The 20973-nt window shown below is 44.8% G+C and overlaps 1 protein-coding gene across 2 annotated transcripts in view; it reads right to left on the bottom strand.

The window, feature by feature from the left end:
* IGF2BP1 (insulin like growth factor 2 mRNA binding protein 1) overlaps positions 1-13699 on the bottom strand; it is a 40519-nt gene extending 26820 nt beyond the window's left edge. For both annotated transcript variants that reach the window (XM_055576126.1, XM_055576127.1), the window contains exons 1-2: positions 13193-13699; positions 11940-12000 (exon numbers count right to left, since the gene is read on the bottom strand). In XM_055576126.1, the coding sequence (XP_055432101.1) occupies positions 11940-12000; positions 13193-13367 (236 nt within the window). In that variant the 5' untranslated portion in view covers positions 13368-13699. The remainder of the gene's footprint in view (positions 1-11939; positions 12001-13192) is intronic.
* Positions 13700-20973: the final 7274 nt, after the last annotated feature.

Raw genomic sequence — 20973 nt, 5'->3', positions numbered from 1 at the left:
CCGACTCGCCACAGCCGGTCCCACCCGGCCCAGGGGGCCCCGGGCTACCCGCGCAGGGCCCGGAGGGGGAGGGGACAGCCGCCGGGGGGCTGCCGGGTGGGGGTGGGGACCAGGACTTTGCCCTTTGTCTCTCTCTCCAGAGCCACCGGCCGAAACCCGACCCCATCGGCGAGTCAGGCAGCCAGCGAAGGGCAGGCTCCCCCTCTGGGGTCCTTTAGTAAATCCAGACCCGACCTCCCTGTGGTCAGGGCTGTGACTGAGGTGGTCCTGTGGGGGAGGGGGCTTCCCGCCTGCAAACAGGCCTGCAAGCATTTAAGTGGGAACCGGTTGGGGGTAGGGGGCTGGAAGTGGGGCCGCAGAAGCAGGAGGGGAGAAAATGGCCCGGGAGGCGGCATTCCTTAGAGACCTCGGCTGGGCTGTGGGAGGAGGCAGGACCCGGGCCGGGAGGCCTCCCACTGAGAAGGCAGGAACTGAGGCCTGGGAGTGGGGTGGGCTGGGGGCGCGGAACCAAGAGGCCTTCCGGGCCTCGAGAAAAAAAGACCCTCCTCCCTGGGCGTTCTGGGAGCCACTATAGAAAATTTATAATCGAAGAGTCACACCTCCACGCAGAGTAGGGCATTTGTCTGGGGGTGCGAATGACATTCTTTTGTCCGCCTTCTTGGGGTATCATCAGTTAAAGATAGTCTTATTAATAACTCACGTTTACACAGTGCTTCAGCAAAGAGGCGGACACAACTGAGCCACTAACACTTTAGGGTTTACAATTCATACTCTCCTATGAGCCTAGAACACAAGAGGTTTTGAGCCTCTAAACCACAGAATATTGAGAATATTTTTATTTTCATTCTGCAGCTCAAAAACAGGCTCAGAGGCTAAGTGCCTAGTCCCAAGTTGACACTAGCCCACAAGCGTCACCACCATGAAGCCTGCTCCTGCTCATCAGGAAAAGGTAACTGGGTTCTCGCTCCTCAAAAACATGTATGAGCTATGAATTATGATTCTGTAGGCTTGTAACAAAGGTTAACTCTTTGTCCTTTCCTGCTAGGAGGAGGCAGGGTGGGAGGGGAAGCCACTTGGGCCCTGCCCTTCCCCCCAGCCTCCCATTTTCCCCAGGTTTGAACCTAAACAAAAGGAAAAGGGAAAGAAAAAAAAAAAAAATTAGCCCAAAGCTCCAGTCCCGGCACCTCCAAGAATGCCAAAGGATGTAAGCTCTTAGAACTCAAAATACATACGTACCCAGTTTATTTTCCGGGTTTAGGAGATGGGGAGGTTTCAGATTGCAGGAGGCCCAAGAAAATACTGACCCCAGATCCCAAAGTGTACCCACATCTGGCCAAAGGGCAAGCTGAGATAGACATCTGAATCCTAAACCACTCAAGTCCTTCTCCAATTCATTCAGTTCCCTTTCTGTAGGTTTTTCATTACGAGAAGAATTCCCATTTCCTATCACAGCTGCCCAGACACAAGGAGAACATTCTTAGTTTTCTTCAACCAGTCAAGATTGCCTGAAAATCCCAGTGATGAGAAGAAAATACAATGCAAAGCAAGTATAAAGCATCTACAGAGTCAGGAGGCTCAGAACACGGGAAAAATTAATGTCAGGCATGTTTGTTTTTTTTTTCTAACCTTATGCTCTCCCCTACCAAAAACATTCCACTTCTCTTAAAGGATCAGCTGCTCCCACCTTCTAAGAGAGCTCAGCCTTGAAGGTACAAAGGTCTGAGTTTGAATCCCAGCACTCCTTATTCAAGGTACAACCTTGACTAAGCTACCATAACCACTCAGAGGTTCAGCTTCTTCTGTGGAATGAAGACTAATGCCTGCAGGGTTCTTAGAAGTCAATGTAGGAACAATGCCTACATATGAGTAGGGACTCAATAAATGCTTATCATTGCAAAAGGCACTCATCTTTTGACCTACAGCACAAAGAAGATGCTCAGTAGGGGAAATAACAGTGACATATTCGGTATCTACCTGGAGCGGGGCTCTGCTCTCCCCACTAGGATACCACCACTCTCTTCCCGAAGAGTTATCACCCCACAAACATCTCACTGCCTGCCCACAGTTTTCTCCCGAATCCAGTACTATTTTTTCTGCCCATCCTTCGAAACACAGCTTACACTCACTCAAAGCCTACCTCCTGCTAGTTCCTGAGGTTGAGTGCCTCCCATTGCAGTCTCTTGGCTTCTGTGGTCCCACAGCTTTTCTTGGATCTAAAGTGAAAATGCTGGGGGGCAGGAATGTTATCTTGCACCTTTTTTTGTGCAGCTCCTTCTCCCTATGTCTCCATTCCCTGCCCTGAAAAAGACCAAATAATGCTAGATAAAAACCAATGAATAATCAAATGTTTCATTCAGGAGAAGGGTCAGGCAAAGACTCCCATTTTATATAAAATGGGGAGGCAAACACCATGTAAGAAAATCAAAACCGATGATGCAAATACGGCTGAGGGAGGTAGGAATGGGGTGTTACTGTTTATGGGGTACAGTTTCAATCTTGCAAGATAAAAGGATTTCTAGAGATAAGTGGAGAGGATGGCTGCACACCAATGTGAATATTCTTAGTACACCTGAACTGTATACTTAAAAATGGTCAATTTTATGCTTTCTATATTTTACTTCATAAAATTGTTTCAATTATTGCTTACTAATTTTAATTTTTAATATAAAATTTATTTTTAAAATTAATTTTTTTACTATGCCACACAGCTTATCCAAAAAAAAAAAAAAAGCACAAGCATAGAGGAGGAAACCTTAAAGCTCCAGGAGAAAAATGATCTGATAAAGTGTATTTCCTTCCATCTCCACACTAAAGTCTGTCTTTGTATTACATCTTGTTCTTTGTATTTCTGGTACCTGGCAGAGAGCATGTCAATAGCAGACTCTAAACAGATAAAAATAAGTGCATGCATGGATACATGCATGAATAGAGGTATCAAGCTTTGGAGCAATATGCAAACTATCAGATGTCTAGTTAAATATTTTCTTACATGATTTAGTTGTAAATATGTATTTTTAAAATTATACCCCACTTCAACCCCTAAAATGGCTGATGACTGAGTGGCAAGACCCCCACACACTCAGACTAAAGTGGCTGACTGTGTGGTGTTTTAGAGGAGAAGAGAAGAACTTGGGCCTAGACAGGCATTATTCTTCTTCTAAGTTAGAAGTTCAGGGAATTCCCTAGGGGTCCATTGGTTAAGACTCTACACTATCAATGTACAGGGCAGGTGTTCCATCCCCGGTTAAGGAACTAAGATCCCACACACCATGGGGCACAGCCAAAAAAAAGAAGTTTAAAGGGAACTCTACCCAAGATGGTCAGGGGCAAGGGTGGGAAAGTGAAATAAAGATGATCTGAGAGATCTGTGAGGTTGTGAGGTTTGTGAAATCATTTTATTCCCCCTCCTGCTTCCCACAGCTTATTCTGGACTTATATCATTCCAGCCTATTCTAAAAAGTCAGCAGAAGCAGCTTTGAATCAAATGGTAATAAACATTGGGAGGAAACCCCTCTATATAAAATGAAACTTCAGCCAGCTAGATTTTCCCTTCTTCCACATTAAATAAAAAGTTGCCGGAGTGGACACTCCAGAAAAGAAGTGAAAAGATTATTCTTCTGAACCCGGCTGTCTCCTCAGCCAACATCTTATTTACATCCAGTCCTCGCTCAGAACAAACTGGCTGCAGCCACCAACAGCCACGTCTGTGAAGGATCGTCTTTGCCCTTTAATTTAGGGTTCCGTCTCCAAATCCTGCCAAGGCAACTGCTCTCTATTACAGTTGGACTTCTCCTCCCAAGCAACTTAGAGACCTGGAGGAGGAAGTGGCATAAATGTCTAATTCTGAATAGATAGCCCCAACAAGTTTACTCCATCCAACAGCCCCCACTTTAGTTCCTGTCTCCCCTCATTTTCTCCTCCTCAAGAGTACCTAATGGAAAGTTGACAAGCCCCAAGCAATCCCAAATGCCACTCCAGAAAAGAGGCAACACACATCATTCCACATAAACTAATTGTAAAACCCTTTATAGTAACTGATTAAAGTCACAAGCCTGTTAAATGGTCAAAAACCACATCCGGATTGAAAGCCCTACCCCTCCCCACCCCACTAAGAGAAGATTCAATCCTCACTCTCTGGACTGAGATGTGGAAAGGGACTCTAAGTCTGTGGGTAGGTATGTTTGTACCTTTTGAGCAGAAAGGGCTAAAGAAAGGAAGTGGACATGAAGGTGGGTCCGGAGTACACCTCTGGAGACTATTTCCAGACCAGGGAAACAGACTGAGACCACCATGGCTTTGCCATCTAAGAGGGCACAGGGAGGGGAGCCATGGATGCAGTCACTACCTCTGAATCCAAGGGACCCCAAACTCCTGAATGCCTACTTTCTTAGCTTAAGAGCAGAACTTCAAGACAAACATGCCCATCTCCTACCAGGTAGGGGAAGCTGCTCATTTCTTCCTTCCTCAGACCTTCTAGAGGACTTAAGAGTCCCCTTGACTCGGAATTCTCACAGCACCTACCTCATCTGCAGAATTAGGGGAGCTCTCCTATCATCAGTTTCCCTACCCTACAAGCACCTTTGACAGTATTACCAGAGTGAAATTTCAGTGAGGATCCTGGTCCAGGCTGAGAGCATCAACAATGGAAAATATGCTCTATTCTCCTAAAAGGATGGTTAAGAGACAATGGCAGGGCCCATATCTAGGGGTTCTTGGCAGTTGCCCTGATGAGCTTCATCTCTATCTCCCAAAAGGTGGCCTTTCCTTTTAGCACACAGGTTATCAAAAGCATCCTACACACAAATCCCCTTCAATATGCCTATCCATCATTGTTCCACATAAAATGCACACCATATTTACAGAAGTGGACTTGAACACCCTACCTACTGCCTTAGGAAAATACCCCAATGGTTACACCCAGTTCAAAGACAGGAGGCATAAGTCCACACGGAAAACAAAGAACAGGAATAGCTAATGTGTGGTAGCACCAGTTTACAGTTAACATAATGGTGGCTCAAGGAGATTAATTAACTTTTCCAGTTTCCCAGTCATTGCCTGACTCCAAAACTCTTCGGAGATCTCTGGAGACACCTGGAAAGGTGTCCACACTTCTGTAGGACTGAGTGAGGGACCTACGGAAGGTCATGAGACTCTGACCTAATATTAGTGCTTCCTCTCTCCTTGAGCCTCAAGAATTCTGAAAATGATTCCTGTCCTCCCTGCTCCTGTTGCCAAAGAACTCAGACTCCATAAACAACCTTTACACAAAACAATCTTTTAAAAATTTCTAAATTCTCTCATTTCTCCTCTTAAAGATTCTAACTATATCCAATTAACTAAATTAAACCATCCAATCAAACTTCACTCAGACTTAACATTTTCCATTCCAAGTGGCCAAAACATCTGGATGAAAAACTAATTTTTTAACTGAAACTAACTCAAAATGAGTAAAAATGAAGCCTTCCTTAACCCACTGTTCCTAAGGAAATGCTGAAAGGATTGACTAACATCCACAAAACAGATATGCTGTAGAGGAAAAGAGAAAATGAAAAGGGATCCTTCACTTCTGTCTCCTCTCTAACAGGGATCTTCTCCACAACCTCCCCGCCTAAACTACGAACAAAGTTCCCACCCATCCTGACCAATCACTTATATATGCCTTTAGCCACCAAAATGCCCCTTGTCTAATAAATCAGACTTGTCCTTAGGGGTTTTGAAAATATCTGGATGATCTAGCGAAAATTTCTTTTTTTACTCTTCCAGTTATTTGTTCTGTATTTCACACAAAAGCAGTTTACTGGTGGCTCGCCATGCTCTCTGCCACACGACCAGAACATCAGATCCTGGAAGCCTGGACTTCTGCACTAGGACTGCTTTTCTGGTGGTGTTTGTTCTGTATACAGTTACATTTCAGCGTTTCGCAATCAAGTTTTCTCCAACTATATTAAAATGATGAGGTCCAGACCTACTCTTCTCCGGTGATTTACCCATAATCAACACACATCTTATTTCAGCAGTCTGCATTTAGGGTGAAAGCTTGTTCAAGCCTCTTCCTCCTTCACTCCATGCCTCTTTATTGCAAACCTACTGGCTGCAAAGGAGAAGCTGGTCTTCGAAAGCTGATTCTGCTTGTTCAATACTAGGATGACCCCTTGGACCTGCTAAAAAGTACAGAGCCCCCTGTGAACAAACTCCAGGTTCTTCTACTAGAACGCAGTTAACAAACCGAGGACTGGACATCTCCCTGTTTGTGCTGCTACCACAGGCGCCCTCCTGGATGATTGTTTTCCAGCCCATCAAATCAATTACCAAAAAAGCATACATTTCGATCCCACGTTTTTTCAAGGACAGACCTTTTATTTCTTTTGACAGACATTTTAAAAGGTATGGACTGGACACAGGTGGAAATGGTATGCAAATCTGACATTAACATGGAGTCAAACACTTGGTTGATCTCCACAGCCTCACCAGTGGCCAACTGAAAGACCTGTTGTCAATCATTTACAACTAAATAAAACCCATGGTAGATCCTCTGGTTACTATTACTCCCTTTGTTATTGTTTCAGTCAGCCTTTGGGACGTGGGGACACACAGTCTATCTACTAAAGATTAAAAATTATCCCCCTCTGTTAACTCTTCAAGGTTCTATGCCCCATGGCTAAGGGCCTCAGGTCTATGGGACAGGGCAGCAACTAGAGGCACTTCCATTTTCTCTCCCCCTCTCTCATCCTCTTTTTCCCCCGACCCGCTCTTTTCCTGTCTCCTCTGCCTCTTCACTCCACATTCACCCACCAGCCTTTAGCTTTTGCCTTAGAATGGAAAGGTCTTGAGACAGCGCGGGCGCTGGAAGGTCTGCACCATGGGGCCTGGGACCTCTCCCCGTGTGGAAGCCCGGGTAAGCCGCGGCGAGGTTTGGGATCTGGGGGCTCCCAGGACCAAAACGAGGCTGTGGGCCGACGAGTCGCAGCCAGGGGTCTCGGGGACCCCGGGAAAGGAAGCCCTCCTCGGAGACCCAGGCCTGCGTTTGTTCCCGGGCAGGGGCTGGCTCAGAGGCAGGCGGGGGCCCCTGCGCGGAGCGGGCAGAGATTGCGAGGCCGGGGCTGGGCTGGGGCTGCGGCGGGCGGGGAAGGGTTAGGGCAGCGGGGCCGGCGCGGGCTCTCCAGGAAGCGCCTCCAGCGCCGCCTCGACTTTCTCTGCTTTTTGAAAAAGCGAAGGGAAGGCAGGCAACTCCGAAAGCAAAAATCGCCTTGCCCTGGGCTGAATCTAACACCGTCTTCTAAACCTGGTGCCTGAGAGCCCCTCTCCCGTCGGTCGCTGTGCGCCTCCGGCCGCTCCTCTTTAAAAGGGAAGCGGGCAATCCACCCCAACCCCCATCTCTCTTTCTTTTTTTTCCCCGTCTGGAATTTCCAACCCAGGACTAACTCGTCTGATTTTTCCAGTCTCCCCTGCTGCTTTTTTCCTCCCCTTTTCTCTCCCAAACACTCCCATCCCAAAATCTAAGCTGCACTTTCTGGAAGGCATTAGCCACATTTTAAGAAGCTTTTAAGAGGATGGGGAGCGAACAAGAGGGAATTTAAATTCTAACAGTTGGCAAAATGTCTGTTCTTCAAACGCCTTTGGTTCATACATTTATTCTAATGACAACATGACCAACACCAACACCACCCCCCCCCCACACACACAAATCAACACACGTATAACCAGTCTATATCTCTTCATCACAAAAACCCTTAAACGTCTGGAAATAGCACTTAGGTCTCCTTCTTTTCACTTTAAACCAGATCTGAAAAAAAAAATTAGTTTAAAAATTTTATACTCACAAGCCTATCTCAATGGTATCTTTGTCAACTGACTTGTTACACATTATAGAATAAATAAGCTCAAAAAAACGAGGCTTAAAAGTACTCAAACACATAAAGTATGATTCAAATGACATATATTAAGGTAATTTTAAAAGATTAGACGCTCTGAAGCTTTGAATTAAGATTCTTCCAATGGTTAACGTAACAATGTTTTGCTCTTGTTCCAGCAAAGTCTATGCCATTACAATTTTACATTTGGAGCAGTTAACTATACTTTGAATAAATCAGTGATGGGAATTACAATTCTTCCACCTCTTTACGCAAAAGTTCTCCATCTGGGAAACCACTGGAGTAAAATTTCATCTACTTTGGGTTAGAAAGCCAAGGGTTCTGGAAACCTACAGCTCTTCCAAAGGACAGTCTTATACCACTGTCTTTAGGAAAGTCATTTTCAAATACGGAGCACTAAACGCTAAGTTAAGGATTTCTCTAGCAGTGAAAAAAATTAATTTGCAAACATTTACTTTCTAGGTGACAATTAAAATGGAAAGAGTGAATTGATTTCCACCTTTCCTCCAAACAGTGCAGAAAAATTAAGAATCAACTGATTTTTTTCAACTTATTTAAAACTCAAAAAAACGGCTATTAGTTAAGAAAACCTTTTTACTAAAAGTGTCAAACTATTTCTACTTTCAACTTACTTGTTGAAGACCTGGTCAAATGTACCTTTCAGCTATAACCACTATGGCAAAAGTGCCTGCAAATACTCCCAACGCTAGTACTTTTCCGCCTTTGAAGTTATTTTTCTTTTTAAGACATTCCCTTGCTTCTCTTATAATTCATTTCAGCCCATAAGAACAATTTTCCTTAAAGGCAAACCCATTCCTGCAGGCAAAATTTTTGTCTGTTTTGAATACATTCAGTGATCCAATTATTTCTTCAGCATCTCCACAAATCACTTAAAAATACTTGTTGCCATTCACAAGCCATCCCTTTACAGAGATTTTTAAAGCAACCAACTTTTAAAAATTAAACTGTAAAATCAGAATAAAGTTTGAATACATACTCTTCTGAGAGTTCTCACACTTCATTTGGCTGGAAGACCATTTTTTGTGTGTTTTTTGATAGAAATATAAGGGAAAGTATTCAATTAGCCCACCTCATTTTAAGTCAGAAAAAACAACACTAACCTGCCTAATAAAATCAAAGTCTTCATCTTGAACACATTTCACCTATAGAAATGGAGTACATCTTTTCTTTTTTTTCCTTAACACCTTTTATTTTGATGACACCAGTTGACAGGAGGTATGCTATCTTTAGGCCACATTCCTCTAGAAAAAGTCACACACAGTGGTCAATTAAACAAAAATTTAATTCCCTTAAAAAATTAAGGAATTTTCTTCCAAAATACCCAAGTCTCATTAGGATGATACCCTTTTACCTTCACTACTCAAGTGTCTCAAATTTAAAAATAAATAAATAAATACAAATGCTTTCCACAATTGTTTCTAAAATGCTTTTGCTTTCCCTCCTTTGTCTTAACACTTGGCAGTAAATTTATATAAATTCTCAACAATAAGCTGAAACTCTTGACTAAAATTCCAACACTGACTTAGAGGTCATTTGGAAAGGTGATCTCAAGAGAAATTTAATGCCATTCATCTAAAAAATTCAATTTAATGTTTTCAGTTTAAATGTATAGTGTTCATTCTCTTGAGTTCTTAAAAAGGAACAAACTGTATTTATCAAATAGATAGAAGGTTAAAACAAAATATATTAATACTTCAAAATCAGTTACTCAGAGGGAACTGCTAAAAAATATTGTATCTTTTGCTTGCTAACCCCCACCCTCTAAAAACAAAAACAAAACAAAACCAAAAAAACCCTAGGAACTAGGTTGGGAGGTTTTTATGAATCTCTTGGAAATCTTTAAAGCCATAGTTCATTTGGAACTGAGTACATCAAGAAGAGTTTTCCTCTATTTTTAAACAGTGAAAACAATATATATACACACACACAAACACACACACACACCACATACATATATATGCACCATTGTTCATTTTGCTTAAAATACATTCCGTCATAGTTAATTAACTAGTTCCTGTCCTATACATCCACAAAACTAAAAAAGCCAGGAACAAACCAACTGAAGAAATAACTTCAGACAGACTGAAAACACATACCACAACATGCCTCCTCAAAGAACACAAAATGATAGAGCAAACCGACTTCAGGAAAACAAACCTTTTTTTAAATCCTAAAACTTCAAAAATTGATTCATTCTAGAAAAATGAAGTGCCTTACCACCAGAGGAACAAAACACAACTGATTCAATGTTTGTGCTCGAAAATGGTTTCAGGAAGGGGGGAGAACACACAAAACTTTGAATATGGGCGTGGAAAGGAAGATTTTGTACCCAAGTCCTCACAAACCCCACCCTTTCCCAACTCAAAGCCCTCAGTAATACATTTTGGAGGGAACAAGAAGCAGCCTAAAAATGGCTTTAAAGCAAGCAGATGGCTTAGGAGGAAAGATCCATAAGATACAGAGCACCATGAAAATTAAAATATAAATGTTTGGGGTTCCATTTCATCACATTTTGCTATTTTTCTTGCTTTTCACTTCATTCCCTTTAAAATTTAAACCATCCTTTAAAGCAAAAGGAAAAATTCCACATATTTCAGAATTCCAGTTATTCTGGTTATTTCCCATCAACAAGTTTCAAACACTCAGCTTTCAGTTCAAAAATCCACTATCTTCTCAGTAAATCTACTGATGTCAGTGTACATACTTCTCTTAATCCCATCTCCAGGAAATGCTTCCAAATAATAAATAATACTTCTTTTTCTTTCTTCTGATTTTATTGCCTCTTTATTCCTTAACCCTAATTGCCTTTCCAATAACAGTATTTCAAGCACTGGAGGTTAAATCACAAGTTCTATAACCATAGTTACAAGTCATATTGATCATCTATAGATACAATAGTTCCATGTTACTTAAATATCTCAAGCTAAAGCACTGAACAGATTTTTCTCACATTAAACTTTGTAGATCCTCTTAACTGCCTTCAAAAAAGCACAGTCACCCACCTCCACCCTCCCACCCAGAAAAGCCAGGGACTATCCTGAAATGCAGCAAGCTTCCAGTTGAAATGAGGGGGGGGAAAGGATCAAAGATTTACTGGGGACTGCAACACGAGAGAAAATTCTGCACTGTCAACACGTTTAAAGTGAGGTTTGCAGAGAGACTCTGCCCTTATACTTTCCAGCCAGAGTTCAATGAAAGATATGAACCATGAATCAGTTTTGGGGATAACATGACAGACGTACCCCCTTTGCTAAAGAGAGAACAGGAAGGTACTGGAACAGCCTCTTTCTTACACACTTATACACACACACACCCATTCATCCAGGGAGTTCTAGACCCTCCAAAGAGCCCCAGCTCACAGCCTGAACACAAAGCTCTCACCCCAGATGGTCCCCTTGTAACAATGGACTGAAGGAGTGGGGGTGGGGGGCTCGGAAAGGATAGTACAGCCAAAGCGTATTTGCAAAATCCAGTTGGAAGGGGAGGACTAGGTCTGAGGGGAGGGACTAGAGGTAGGGGTCTGTGAAAAAAAAATTATGCCTTTGCCTGTTGCAGAAATATAAAGCACAAGCATAGAATTCTTTAGGGGCCAGGAACTCATTCCACTTCCCTTAGGAAGTCAAAGGGGACCCCTCTCCCAATTCACTTAAAAATTATGGTGAGAAGGGTGGAAAAAACAGGCCTGCTAAAAAGTTGCTGAATGTCCATGAGTCTAAACTCTTTTTAAAAGATTTTTAGCTTCCCTACAAAAATAGCCCCACACACCTGAACAAACTCCACAAGGTTTCTCCCCCATTGATCTTTTCCCCCTTTACTTCTCCAAGTAACATCTCCTAGTCCACCCCAGCCCCAGCTTTTTTTTTTTTACAAGCTGTAAACCACCCATTACAAGATCTTAGCCAATCTTCCCTCCCTGCCCCCAACATCCGGAGTTGGGGGTGGGAAGGCCAGTAAAGGGTTTCTTCCCCTGGAGACACGATGGACCCCTAAACACAGCCTCTCTGCATCCCCAGGCTGACCCCTCCCCAGAGAAGAGCTCATTCCTACCTTTGTTTTTTGGGGACGGAGTGTTCAATCTCTAGGCGTTTTCCTTGCAGCTCCACTTTCCCTACAGATTAAATTGAAAAAGACAATATGAGGGCTTGGACAGGGGGTAGGGGGCGGGAAAAGGAAGAAGAAAGACACTAGGGTGATTCAGGGGTTACTGTGATTTGAGATTTTCCTAGGAATCCAGGTAGTGGGTTCCGCAGCCGGATGTGAGAAGGTCGCTGGAGGAATGGTGGACTCTATAAATTCATTATCGTGTTTTCTGAATTTGTGTTTTGTTCTCTCATTGAAGCTAGCTGAGTAGTGGACGGCTCGGGGAGCCGGATTTGGGAGAGATGCGAGGGCGTCCGTGTGGGCCGGCTACCTTTACAGCTCCCAGATGTGGGGAGAGGGAGCCGAGAAAGGGCTCCCCGTTTCTCCTAAAGTGTGTGGCGGGGGGTGGGGAGATGGGGTGCAGAATGAAACTTTATTTTCCTGCCTAGCCAGGGAGAAGGGCTTCGGGTGGCGGGGCGGTCACCTGTCGGGACCGGCCCGGAGGCGAGGCCTGGGGGAGCGGAGCGGGGCCCCGCGGGAGGGTCCCCGGCGGCCGCGGCGCGCGCCTCTCGGCCCAGCCTGGGTCTCGGGAAGCAGCATGGCGACCCGCCGCCGCCGCCGCGCCACCCCGCTCACGCCCCACTTTCAAATCAAAATGGCTCAAGCCCCGGGCCCTGGGCGGGAGGCGGGACCCCGCTGCTCTCAGGTCGAGCCCGAAAGCTGCAGTCCCCACGGAAACCCTGGAGATCAGGAGCCGAGCGAGGACCCTTCCCCGCCCGGAAAGGCCTAGGGCGGAGGAAGGGGAGGGAGTGCTGGGGCGGGGAGGGAGTGCTGGGGCGGGGAGGGAGTGCTGGGGGGGGGGGGCGGGGGGCGGTGTCCAGCCTCGGACATCGAGGGCCTGACTTAGAAGGACGCCCACGCGGGGGTCGTCTTGGTGGCGAGTCCCCCCTCCCCTCCTGCCAACGGGGGCTCCCGCCCCGTCGGTGGGGGGGTAAGGGGATCACCTCACTAAAACCTCCAGCTCTTCATCTCGGGCTGGGAGGGACCGGCGAGGGGTCAAAGGGGGAACCGAGAGGGCGTCGGAGGAGGTGGGTGGAAGTCGGTACCCAGGCCAAGCCCCGCAGGCCGGGAGCAAAGAGGAGTTGGCGGGCAGGGGAAGAGGAGGAGCAGGTCCCCGTTGTTCAGGCGGTGCTTTCTCCGGGGAGGGGGTGGACTCTTACCCGAGAAAGTTTCGATGGCCTTCATCGCCCAGTGCTCGTCGGGGCAGTCCACGAAGGCATAGCCGGATTTGACCAAGAACTGGCCGCTGTAGGAGATCTTGTGCTCCGCAAACACTTTCTCCAAGTCCGCGGGGGTCACGCTCTCGTTGAGATTGCCGATGTACAGCTTGTTCATGGTGGCGGTCTCGGGCAGGACGCGGTCCCGGGCAAGGCCGAGCGGACGGGCGCGGGCGGCGATCCTCCTAGGCCGAGGCGGGAGGCGGCGGCAGCAGACACAAACTTTCTTTGCACCCCACCCCTCAAGTTGTCCGGAGCCGGGGCGGGGAGGGCGGCCGGAGGGCGCGCAGAGGTCGCGGGAGAGTTCGGGGAGGCCCGGGAGAAGTGCCCGCGGCGCGCTGGGAGGCGGACGACGCGGCGCGGCTCCTTCCCTTCTGTCCGAAACCCCTCCGAGCGGGCTGGTGTGTCACGTTTCTCCGCGGCCGCCCTGGCGCCACCTCTAAATAAAATCGACTTGAAAAAAAATGGAGCGGAAAAAAAAAAAAAAAAAAGGCAAAGCCACGTGGTGAAAGCCCCCACCCACCCTGCAGGGGAAGACCCCCGACGCCTTAGGGCCCTTGGGCCCTCCAATCCAGCCCAACCCACCAAACTCCCACCCGGGGGGGTGGGCTCTCAACTCACCCCCCGGGTAAGCTGGGTAGGAGGGGGCTGCTTTCGTGTAGCTCTACTTGCCCCCTCCCCCTTGCAAGAATCTGGCCCCTAGGGAGGCGCCCCGCCCCCCATCCCCCTACCCGGGCCCTAGCTGGGGGAGGGTGGTCCAGCCCAAAATCTCCCTCCTCTTACGACGTTGGGAAAAATGTGCGGTTATTTTTCATTCAAGTGGTCTGGGCTGGGGGGGAGTTTGCCCACCCTACCCCAGCTAACTGCTAGCGACTGACAGGCGGGGGACGGCCGAGAGAGACAAAGAGAACGAGGACTCTGGGGTCTTCAGGAGGGGGTCGCGCGAGCCGGTGATTTCAAAAGAAAGGCGCTTTCCCCCTAGATCTTTAATAAGTGTGTGGGGGGGCGGGGGGGCGGTTCTCGGCCTCCCCTACCCCAGCTCTAGGAGACTCCCTCGCCTCGGGGAGTCCGGGACTGAGGGGCCCCGAGAGCGCGGGACTGGGAAGCTGGAAAACACGGGGGATCGCGGCTGGAAACCAGGGATCTGCAGAAAATCGTGTTTCGGGATTCCCTCGGGAGAAAGGATGGCTCACACCCGGGGTTCGGCTGTTGAACTCTAACGTCTCGGGGTCCTGGGGGAAAGCGCGGCTCCGGCCCAAGATGACCCCGAGAGAGAGGGAGGGGTGGAGAGAAGGAAGAGGAGTGGTCGCACGAGCGGACCCGGGCTAACCGAAGGGGGAGGTCTCAGGGAGGGAGTGACAGGGTGGAGATCCGAAGGATCCCCTTCTCGCTCCCAGACACGGGGGCAGACAGGTGGAGTCTCCTCCGCCCGTCCCTCTCGCGACAGCGACGGTAGCTTTCACAGCTCCGGGTTCGGGTCTCGGAACTTTTCTAGGGTGCGGGATTTGGATCCTGGCTGGAAGGCGGGAGAAGGGCCGAGGGCTGGGGGGGCCGAGCGCTAAGCCCCGCCCACGTCCCCAGGTCAGGCCCGCGGGGGGAGGGGGTAATTTCCGCTCGGCGCTCGGGGAAGCGAGGGGCGGGAGCTCAGCTCGGAGGAGGGGGCGGCGGCGCCTTCCCCGCCCGCCTGGGGAGGGGGAAGCGGATCCGCCCTGGTCCCTTCCCTCGCCTTTGACCAACTCGTTCCGGATCCTCTGGCCCCGGGAGCCCGAGGGACGGACCCGACTGGGCGAGGGGCGACACGTGGGCGGTCGCACCCCCGTCTCGGCGGTGGGGGAGGGGGCGGTTGGCCGCGCGTCTCGGAGTCCCGGGTGCGCGGCGCAGAGCCGGGCGTGCGGTCCACGCGCAGCCGGGATCCCAGGCCGAGGGGCGAGCGAGGCCAACGAGTTTCCAGCGGCGGGGGCTGGGACGGCGCCAGCGGGTGGTGGAGAGCACGGCCTTGGGACCCTGGAGCCCCTTTACCCAGCGAACCAGGGCAAGAGGGGGGTGGACCCCCAGTAAAGCCGGAGTCTCCCCGAACTGGGCGGAAGCTGGGGGTTTGCTCCTGGTTCTGCGAGAGGGAGAAATAATTTTGTCGGGGGCACGCATGCTGCGAGGGCAGGTGAGGAAGGGGGTCACTCTCCCTTTCCCGGTCCCCGACCCCATTGTCTCAGTCGCCGGCGGCCCGGGCCGACTCCGCAACACGTGTTAGCTGCACCGATATGAATGCCTTGGATTTTTTTTTTTTTTTTTCCCTTCTTGTTATTATTTGGTGTTTGCAGAGTCAGTGAGCCGGCTCCGACTTCGGCGCACCGCCCTTCTGGCAGACGATTTTCCACCGTTCAAAAGTCGGGAGTTAAAGGACTGCACGCTGCACCTTTGTCCCCCACCCCGTTTTCCCCGCGCACTGAAAAGAAATGGGGTGGGGGAGGGCTTCCAACTCGGTTTCTCCATCTCCACTACCTTCCAAACCCACCCTCCAAATCCGCGTTTTGTTCTTGCCAGCCACGTGTTTCTCGAATTTTTACTTCTGTGATTTTTTTTTTCCCATGGATCTACAGAAATCTGAATACTATAAGCCATGAGTTACTGAATAGACAAAAAATGTTTTCTATCCAAGAAGGTGGGCGATATCTGTATTCCACCCCCTAATACCTCCGACCCTATCCGTTTCAGACTCTTTAATACTTGGCTCTTGACATAAACAATTTTAAACAAACCAACGAGTTTCCACTGCCTGCCACATAGTAGGCATTCAATAAATAATCTCTCTTAAGTGAAAAGCAAGCTAATACAAGCTGTAGAGCGAGGAAAATTAGGAGGCTAGGGGGGAAAAATTATCTTGTGGGTCTGTTGCCCGGGGACTCTTCTTGGTTCTGTGTGTTTACTTTTGAAAGGGCTAAAAGATGGTCTCAGAAAGGCTGTTGTGTTCCTTGGCCTTTCCCTAAATAGGAACCCAGCTTCCTGAAACCTTTTCTGTTAACATTGGGGAACAAGGAAGAGGGTACTTGGCGGGGCATTCCAGGTCCCAGAAACCTTAAGTGCTGTTTCCCTCATTTAATTTAAATCTTCAGGAATTAATAGAAGCACCTCTCAGGTTTTCTCCCTGGGGAACATGTCCACTACTCTATCTCTTTATTCCTAAAACAAAGGCCAGTTACACCCCACAAAAATCTCCATTCAACTCTCTAAACGCCTGTAAAATGCAGCCCACATTTTCCTATCCTAAGTTCAAAGGGAAACAAATTTAAGTTAATAATTGAATATTATTCAGTTTGCTTTTAGCTTGATTTTTTCTATTTAAAAGTATAATAGAAGTGTAAAGGTTAGCTGAAATTACTCAGTTTTTCAGATGTTTTAAAATGACAAAGGAAAAAGTATAAATATATTAAACAAAAAATTTACCAAATGCTGATAAACTGATCAGTACTTTTTAAAAATCAGCTGTTTCACTGAATTCTAACCCTCCCCCACCCCCCACCACCAAGAGCTTCTGTGTGTAGTCAGAGGCTGCAAGAACACAAGGGAAAGGAGACAGCTGGGTGAGATGCAGACCTTTTTAGCCCCCCAAATCAGTTTTGCCTCAGTGACCTGGCTATTTTAGACTGAGGTTGGGGGGACTGAATGATGTTGATTGGTGCTTCATCTTTTCCTCTGAGTGAGTCTAGCTCTAAAATTAACCTGAGAGAGGGGTTATTTCTTGTCAAGACGCACTCCCAGGTTAGGAATAGGGGTGGGAAGACTTGGGATGCCATAATTTGTCATCATTCTTTTCTTTGGCTTTTTTAAAAATTAAAGACAACTAGTAAACATTGTATTTGTTACATTTTTTTTCCTTACATCACTTCTGTGGGAAAATTTAATCTTCAGTGCAGAGTTAAATTTACTTTGTGAGAGTTTAAAAGAATAGCTGCAGGGTAAATTGTCTTGAGAATAATGATTTTTAAAAGTATTACCATACTTTTTGTTCTCCTCCTCTTCCTCCTTTATTTTTCCTGAAGAAGTGTTTGGTCTAGTTACATAATTCAGTTTTCTGAAATCAGAAACACTGAAACTTGACTCCATTTTAAAGATGGGGGTTCTGATCCATTTTCCTTCAGTGCAGACATACAAATACTTGGAGAGAGAAAAAAAATTTAAGAGGATAATACAGCTTAAAATTTTTAAATATAAAAAAAATTTAAATATAAAGTGAAAAAAAAAGCATTTCCACAAATTAATTTTAATATTTTTTCAGTTTTTTATTTGTAATAGTTTTATATTTTTTATTTTGTCATCTTATTTGTATATCTTGATTTTTTACTCACTCTTGTACCATAAGTATTTTCCCATGCTGCTCCCAAGCTTTGATAATGACCATTTTTAGCCAAAATGTTATATTCAGCCCAATAGATGTGTTAATCATGAATCATTATTCTTAGGTATATAAGTTACATCAAATCTTTTACTTTTGTTAGTAGTGCTGACTAGGTATTTGAGGGCATATAACTTTTTCCTCTTTTAAATTAGCTCCTTTGGATAAATCCCCAGAATGTATACTGCATTTTAAATCTAAAAGTTATCAATGGCTTTCTATTTCAAAAACTTCACATGCTTTACAAAAAAGAGGACACAAATTGGAAAGCACTTAAAAGGAAAATACATTAAAATAGAATTTTTACAATTTTTGTTTTCTAATGAATCATGATCAATATTGAAATAAACTTATGGTTTCTATGAAATACAGAAAAAGAAGACTGCACATTTCCTGACATTTGGCCACTTTGACTTCAAAGTTTTTGAAAGAATTTGTCTTTTGTTTGCTTGGTTTTTGTTTATTTTGTTGTTGTTTGCTTGTTTTTCATTGTTACTGTCTTGAGATATTTTATTTCTTCCTGCAACTTGGAGTTTTAGTGTGGTTCTTTTAAATGCCTACAAACTTTGAAAAAGTGTAAATTTGTCCCACTATTAAAGCACATTCAGCATTTTCTCCTGTCAATAAGGATAATTATATGATTAAGATAACTCATAAAATGTAAGAGAATTATAAGCAGAAAAAGAAATTTCCTCCTTCAAATTATTATTTAAGTGTTCAGTATTTAAAGCCTTGAAAAGAAATGTGTTTATTCCAGAGATAGAAGAGATTCATGGAGGGGAAAAAAACTTTTAGAACAGTCATTTGTTTTTCTATGGGTCACACAATATGTATGACAAAAACTGCTTAACTTTTGGTTTTGGCTCAGGTTTACAATGTAGAAACTTTTAGATAAGGGAGAGAATAATTTATTTAATTAACTTTTTAAAAAATACATGCTTCCAAATTCAATTTGTTAGTCAATTAAACTTCACCACACTAACCCCTATTCACACATGTAAAAGAAATGGTGGTAACATTCCTCAGATTACACAAGTTTTTTTTTACAGCAAAATCATTTGGTTAAAAGACAATAAACAACTTTATTTAGTCCTTATTTTGCACAAAATGTAAAATAGATAGTTGGTATGTTTGGGGCAAAATTGTACAACTGAATATAAGACAAGGAAATAAATGTTATTTTTTGAAGTAAATGTTATTTTCCCAAATAAATTATAACAAGCAACAAAAGTGAGGGAATGCATACATGGATATTATTTAAGTGGGAATAGTAATAAGACAATTTTTTACTTGAAAGCTACATGTCTTCTAAGTAAATGATTTTAAGTTACAGCATTAAATTGCATGGAGTTAATTTGATTTTATCTGCATAACCTCTATGCTTTTCAAGACTAAAAGAATTTTTCTAACTGGAACTCAAACTATTTTTGTTTTCTTCATTAAAAGTTTACTTCTGATGATAAAATTAATTTACCTTACTCCAGTTTCTAGTTGGACCCTTTTTTTCAGGAGGTGTCTTGAATGTTTAAATGTTTCTGAGTGCTTAAAAGGGATACTTTTAAAAATATATTTAAGATGAAAAAATTAATACATATACTATTTCACTGATAGTTCATCAGCGAAATACTCATGAAAAACACTTCAATCTGTCTTTGTAAAACAAACTTTTTCTTTGTAAAAGAAAAAGGACCCAGCCTAACAGTACATTGTTTTGTTTTGTTTTGTTTTTTAAATGGTTGTTTAACTAAACTGAGACACAATTCTAAAAGTTATTTCAGTTTTCATGAGTTAACAGTCTAGAGTTTTGGTCCATCCACTTCTCCCATAAATACTAAAAAATTTTTAAGAATTTTTATTAGCACAACTTTCAGTTTTAAACATAACCTGAAAGTATTTGATGAGCATGTGTGTGATAAATGATTGAATACCTTTTATGAATTTCTTTTCATTTCTAAAATGTGCTTACAAAGTGTGTAGGAAACAAATACTAGAGTTGTTTCTAAATTGCTTTGAAATGAGGTTCAGGATCTCTATCTTCCTCTTCCTCCCCGCCCCTCCCCCCACCCCTCCTCTTTTTCTTCCCCCTCCTCTCCTTTTGTTCCTCCATTTTTCCTCCTACTCCCGACACTGCCAATTCCTTTCCTCCTCCCCCTTTACCTTTACCCTCTTTTCAGTTTTTCTTTTTTCTTTGTTACTTCTCTTCCCCCTTTTATTATTCTCTGAGTCTTATGCCCCTCAACCCATTCCTTTCCTCTTTTTAATCAGTACACCTATTCAAACTTTCTATGCTTTTCTTCATTCCTTCCCGCTTCCTCTCCCACTATCATTGACGTGTCATTTAAACTGTTATTTCCGGTGAAGTGGAAGGACACAGAGATGCTTGAATTATTTTATACACCAAAATGGGAAACTTGTTAAATTTTTGAGAACTCCAGGGTTATTCAGACCCCAGAGCTGCTTCACCCCTGTACCCCCAGTGTGTTTTGTCTGAACATTACCTAGACACTTTTCCTTCTTTGTATCATTTTCCTGTGTCTTGTGTTGCTTATAACTAATTTGGTTATTAGCATTTTCTGCATCAAATCCTTGAGAGCAAAGACTGTTACCCAGGGAGTGGGACACAGTGCTAACAGGTGTCTGACATATATATACACACAGATATATGTATATATAAAATAAGTGTCTTTTGATGCTACCTGAGAAGAAGATGAACTCAATGCAATCAGATAAAATGCTGTATTCAGCTTATAAGTGCATTTTCTTTCCTTCCTTTCTCCCTCTTTCCCTCCCTCCCTTCTTTCCTTCTTTTCTTTCCCTTACCTTCCCCTCCTCTTTTCTTTTTTAAATACAGTACTCAACAATCATCAGTTGAAGTACAAGTAAATGCAGCCATCCAAAAAACTGATTCGCCTGCATCAAGAATAGCAACCAAATGGCATCTCTGGGCTTTTCACTCCCTAGTCTTGTGCCATGACAGTGCCCAGTGCCCAATGTGGAGCATCCTCTTTCCATGTCTGGTCCAAAGAATAGTCTTGAAATTATTCTCAACTCAGAGTTTCAGGCAGTCATTGGCAAACAACAGAGCTGGCCAGTCTCTTTACTATCTTGATCTCCCTTGATGCCACACAACCAGCATGACAATCCCAATCTACATACACCTGCTGCCAAGATCCCTCTTTGGGTCTTTCCTCTGGAATGTAGGCAGCTCCCCATTAACCATCATCCAAAGCAAAAATGTCATTCCAGGACAGCCCTCCCATCTTGATGATTCTCAGAATGTCTGGAATAGTCACCCAACAATAGCAGATGTTTATTAAACATTCTAGCTATCAGT

This window comes from Bubalus kerabau, chromosome 4, assembly GCF_029407905.1.
Source record: "Bubalus kerabau isolate K-KA32 ecotype Philippines breed swamp buffalo chromosome 4, PCC_UOA_SB_1v2, whole genome shotgun sequence".
Classification (NCBI taxonomy): Eukaryota; Metazoa; Chordata; class Mammalia; order Artiodactyla; family Bovidae; genus Bubalus; species Bubalus kerabau.
Note: the sequence above shows the minus strand (reverse complement) of the source record. Positions and strands in the feature narration are given on the sequence as shown.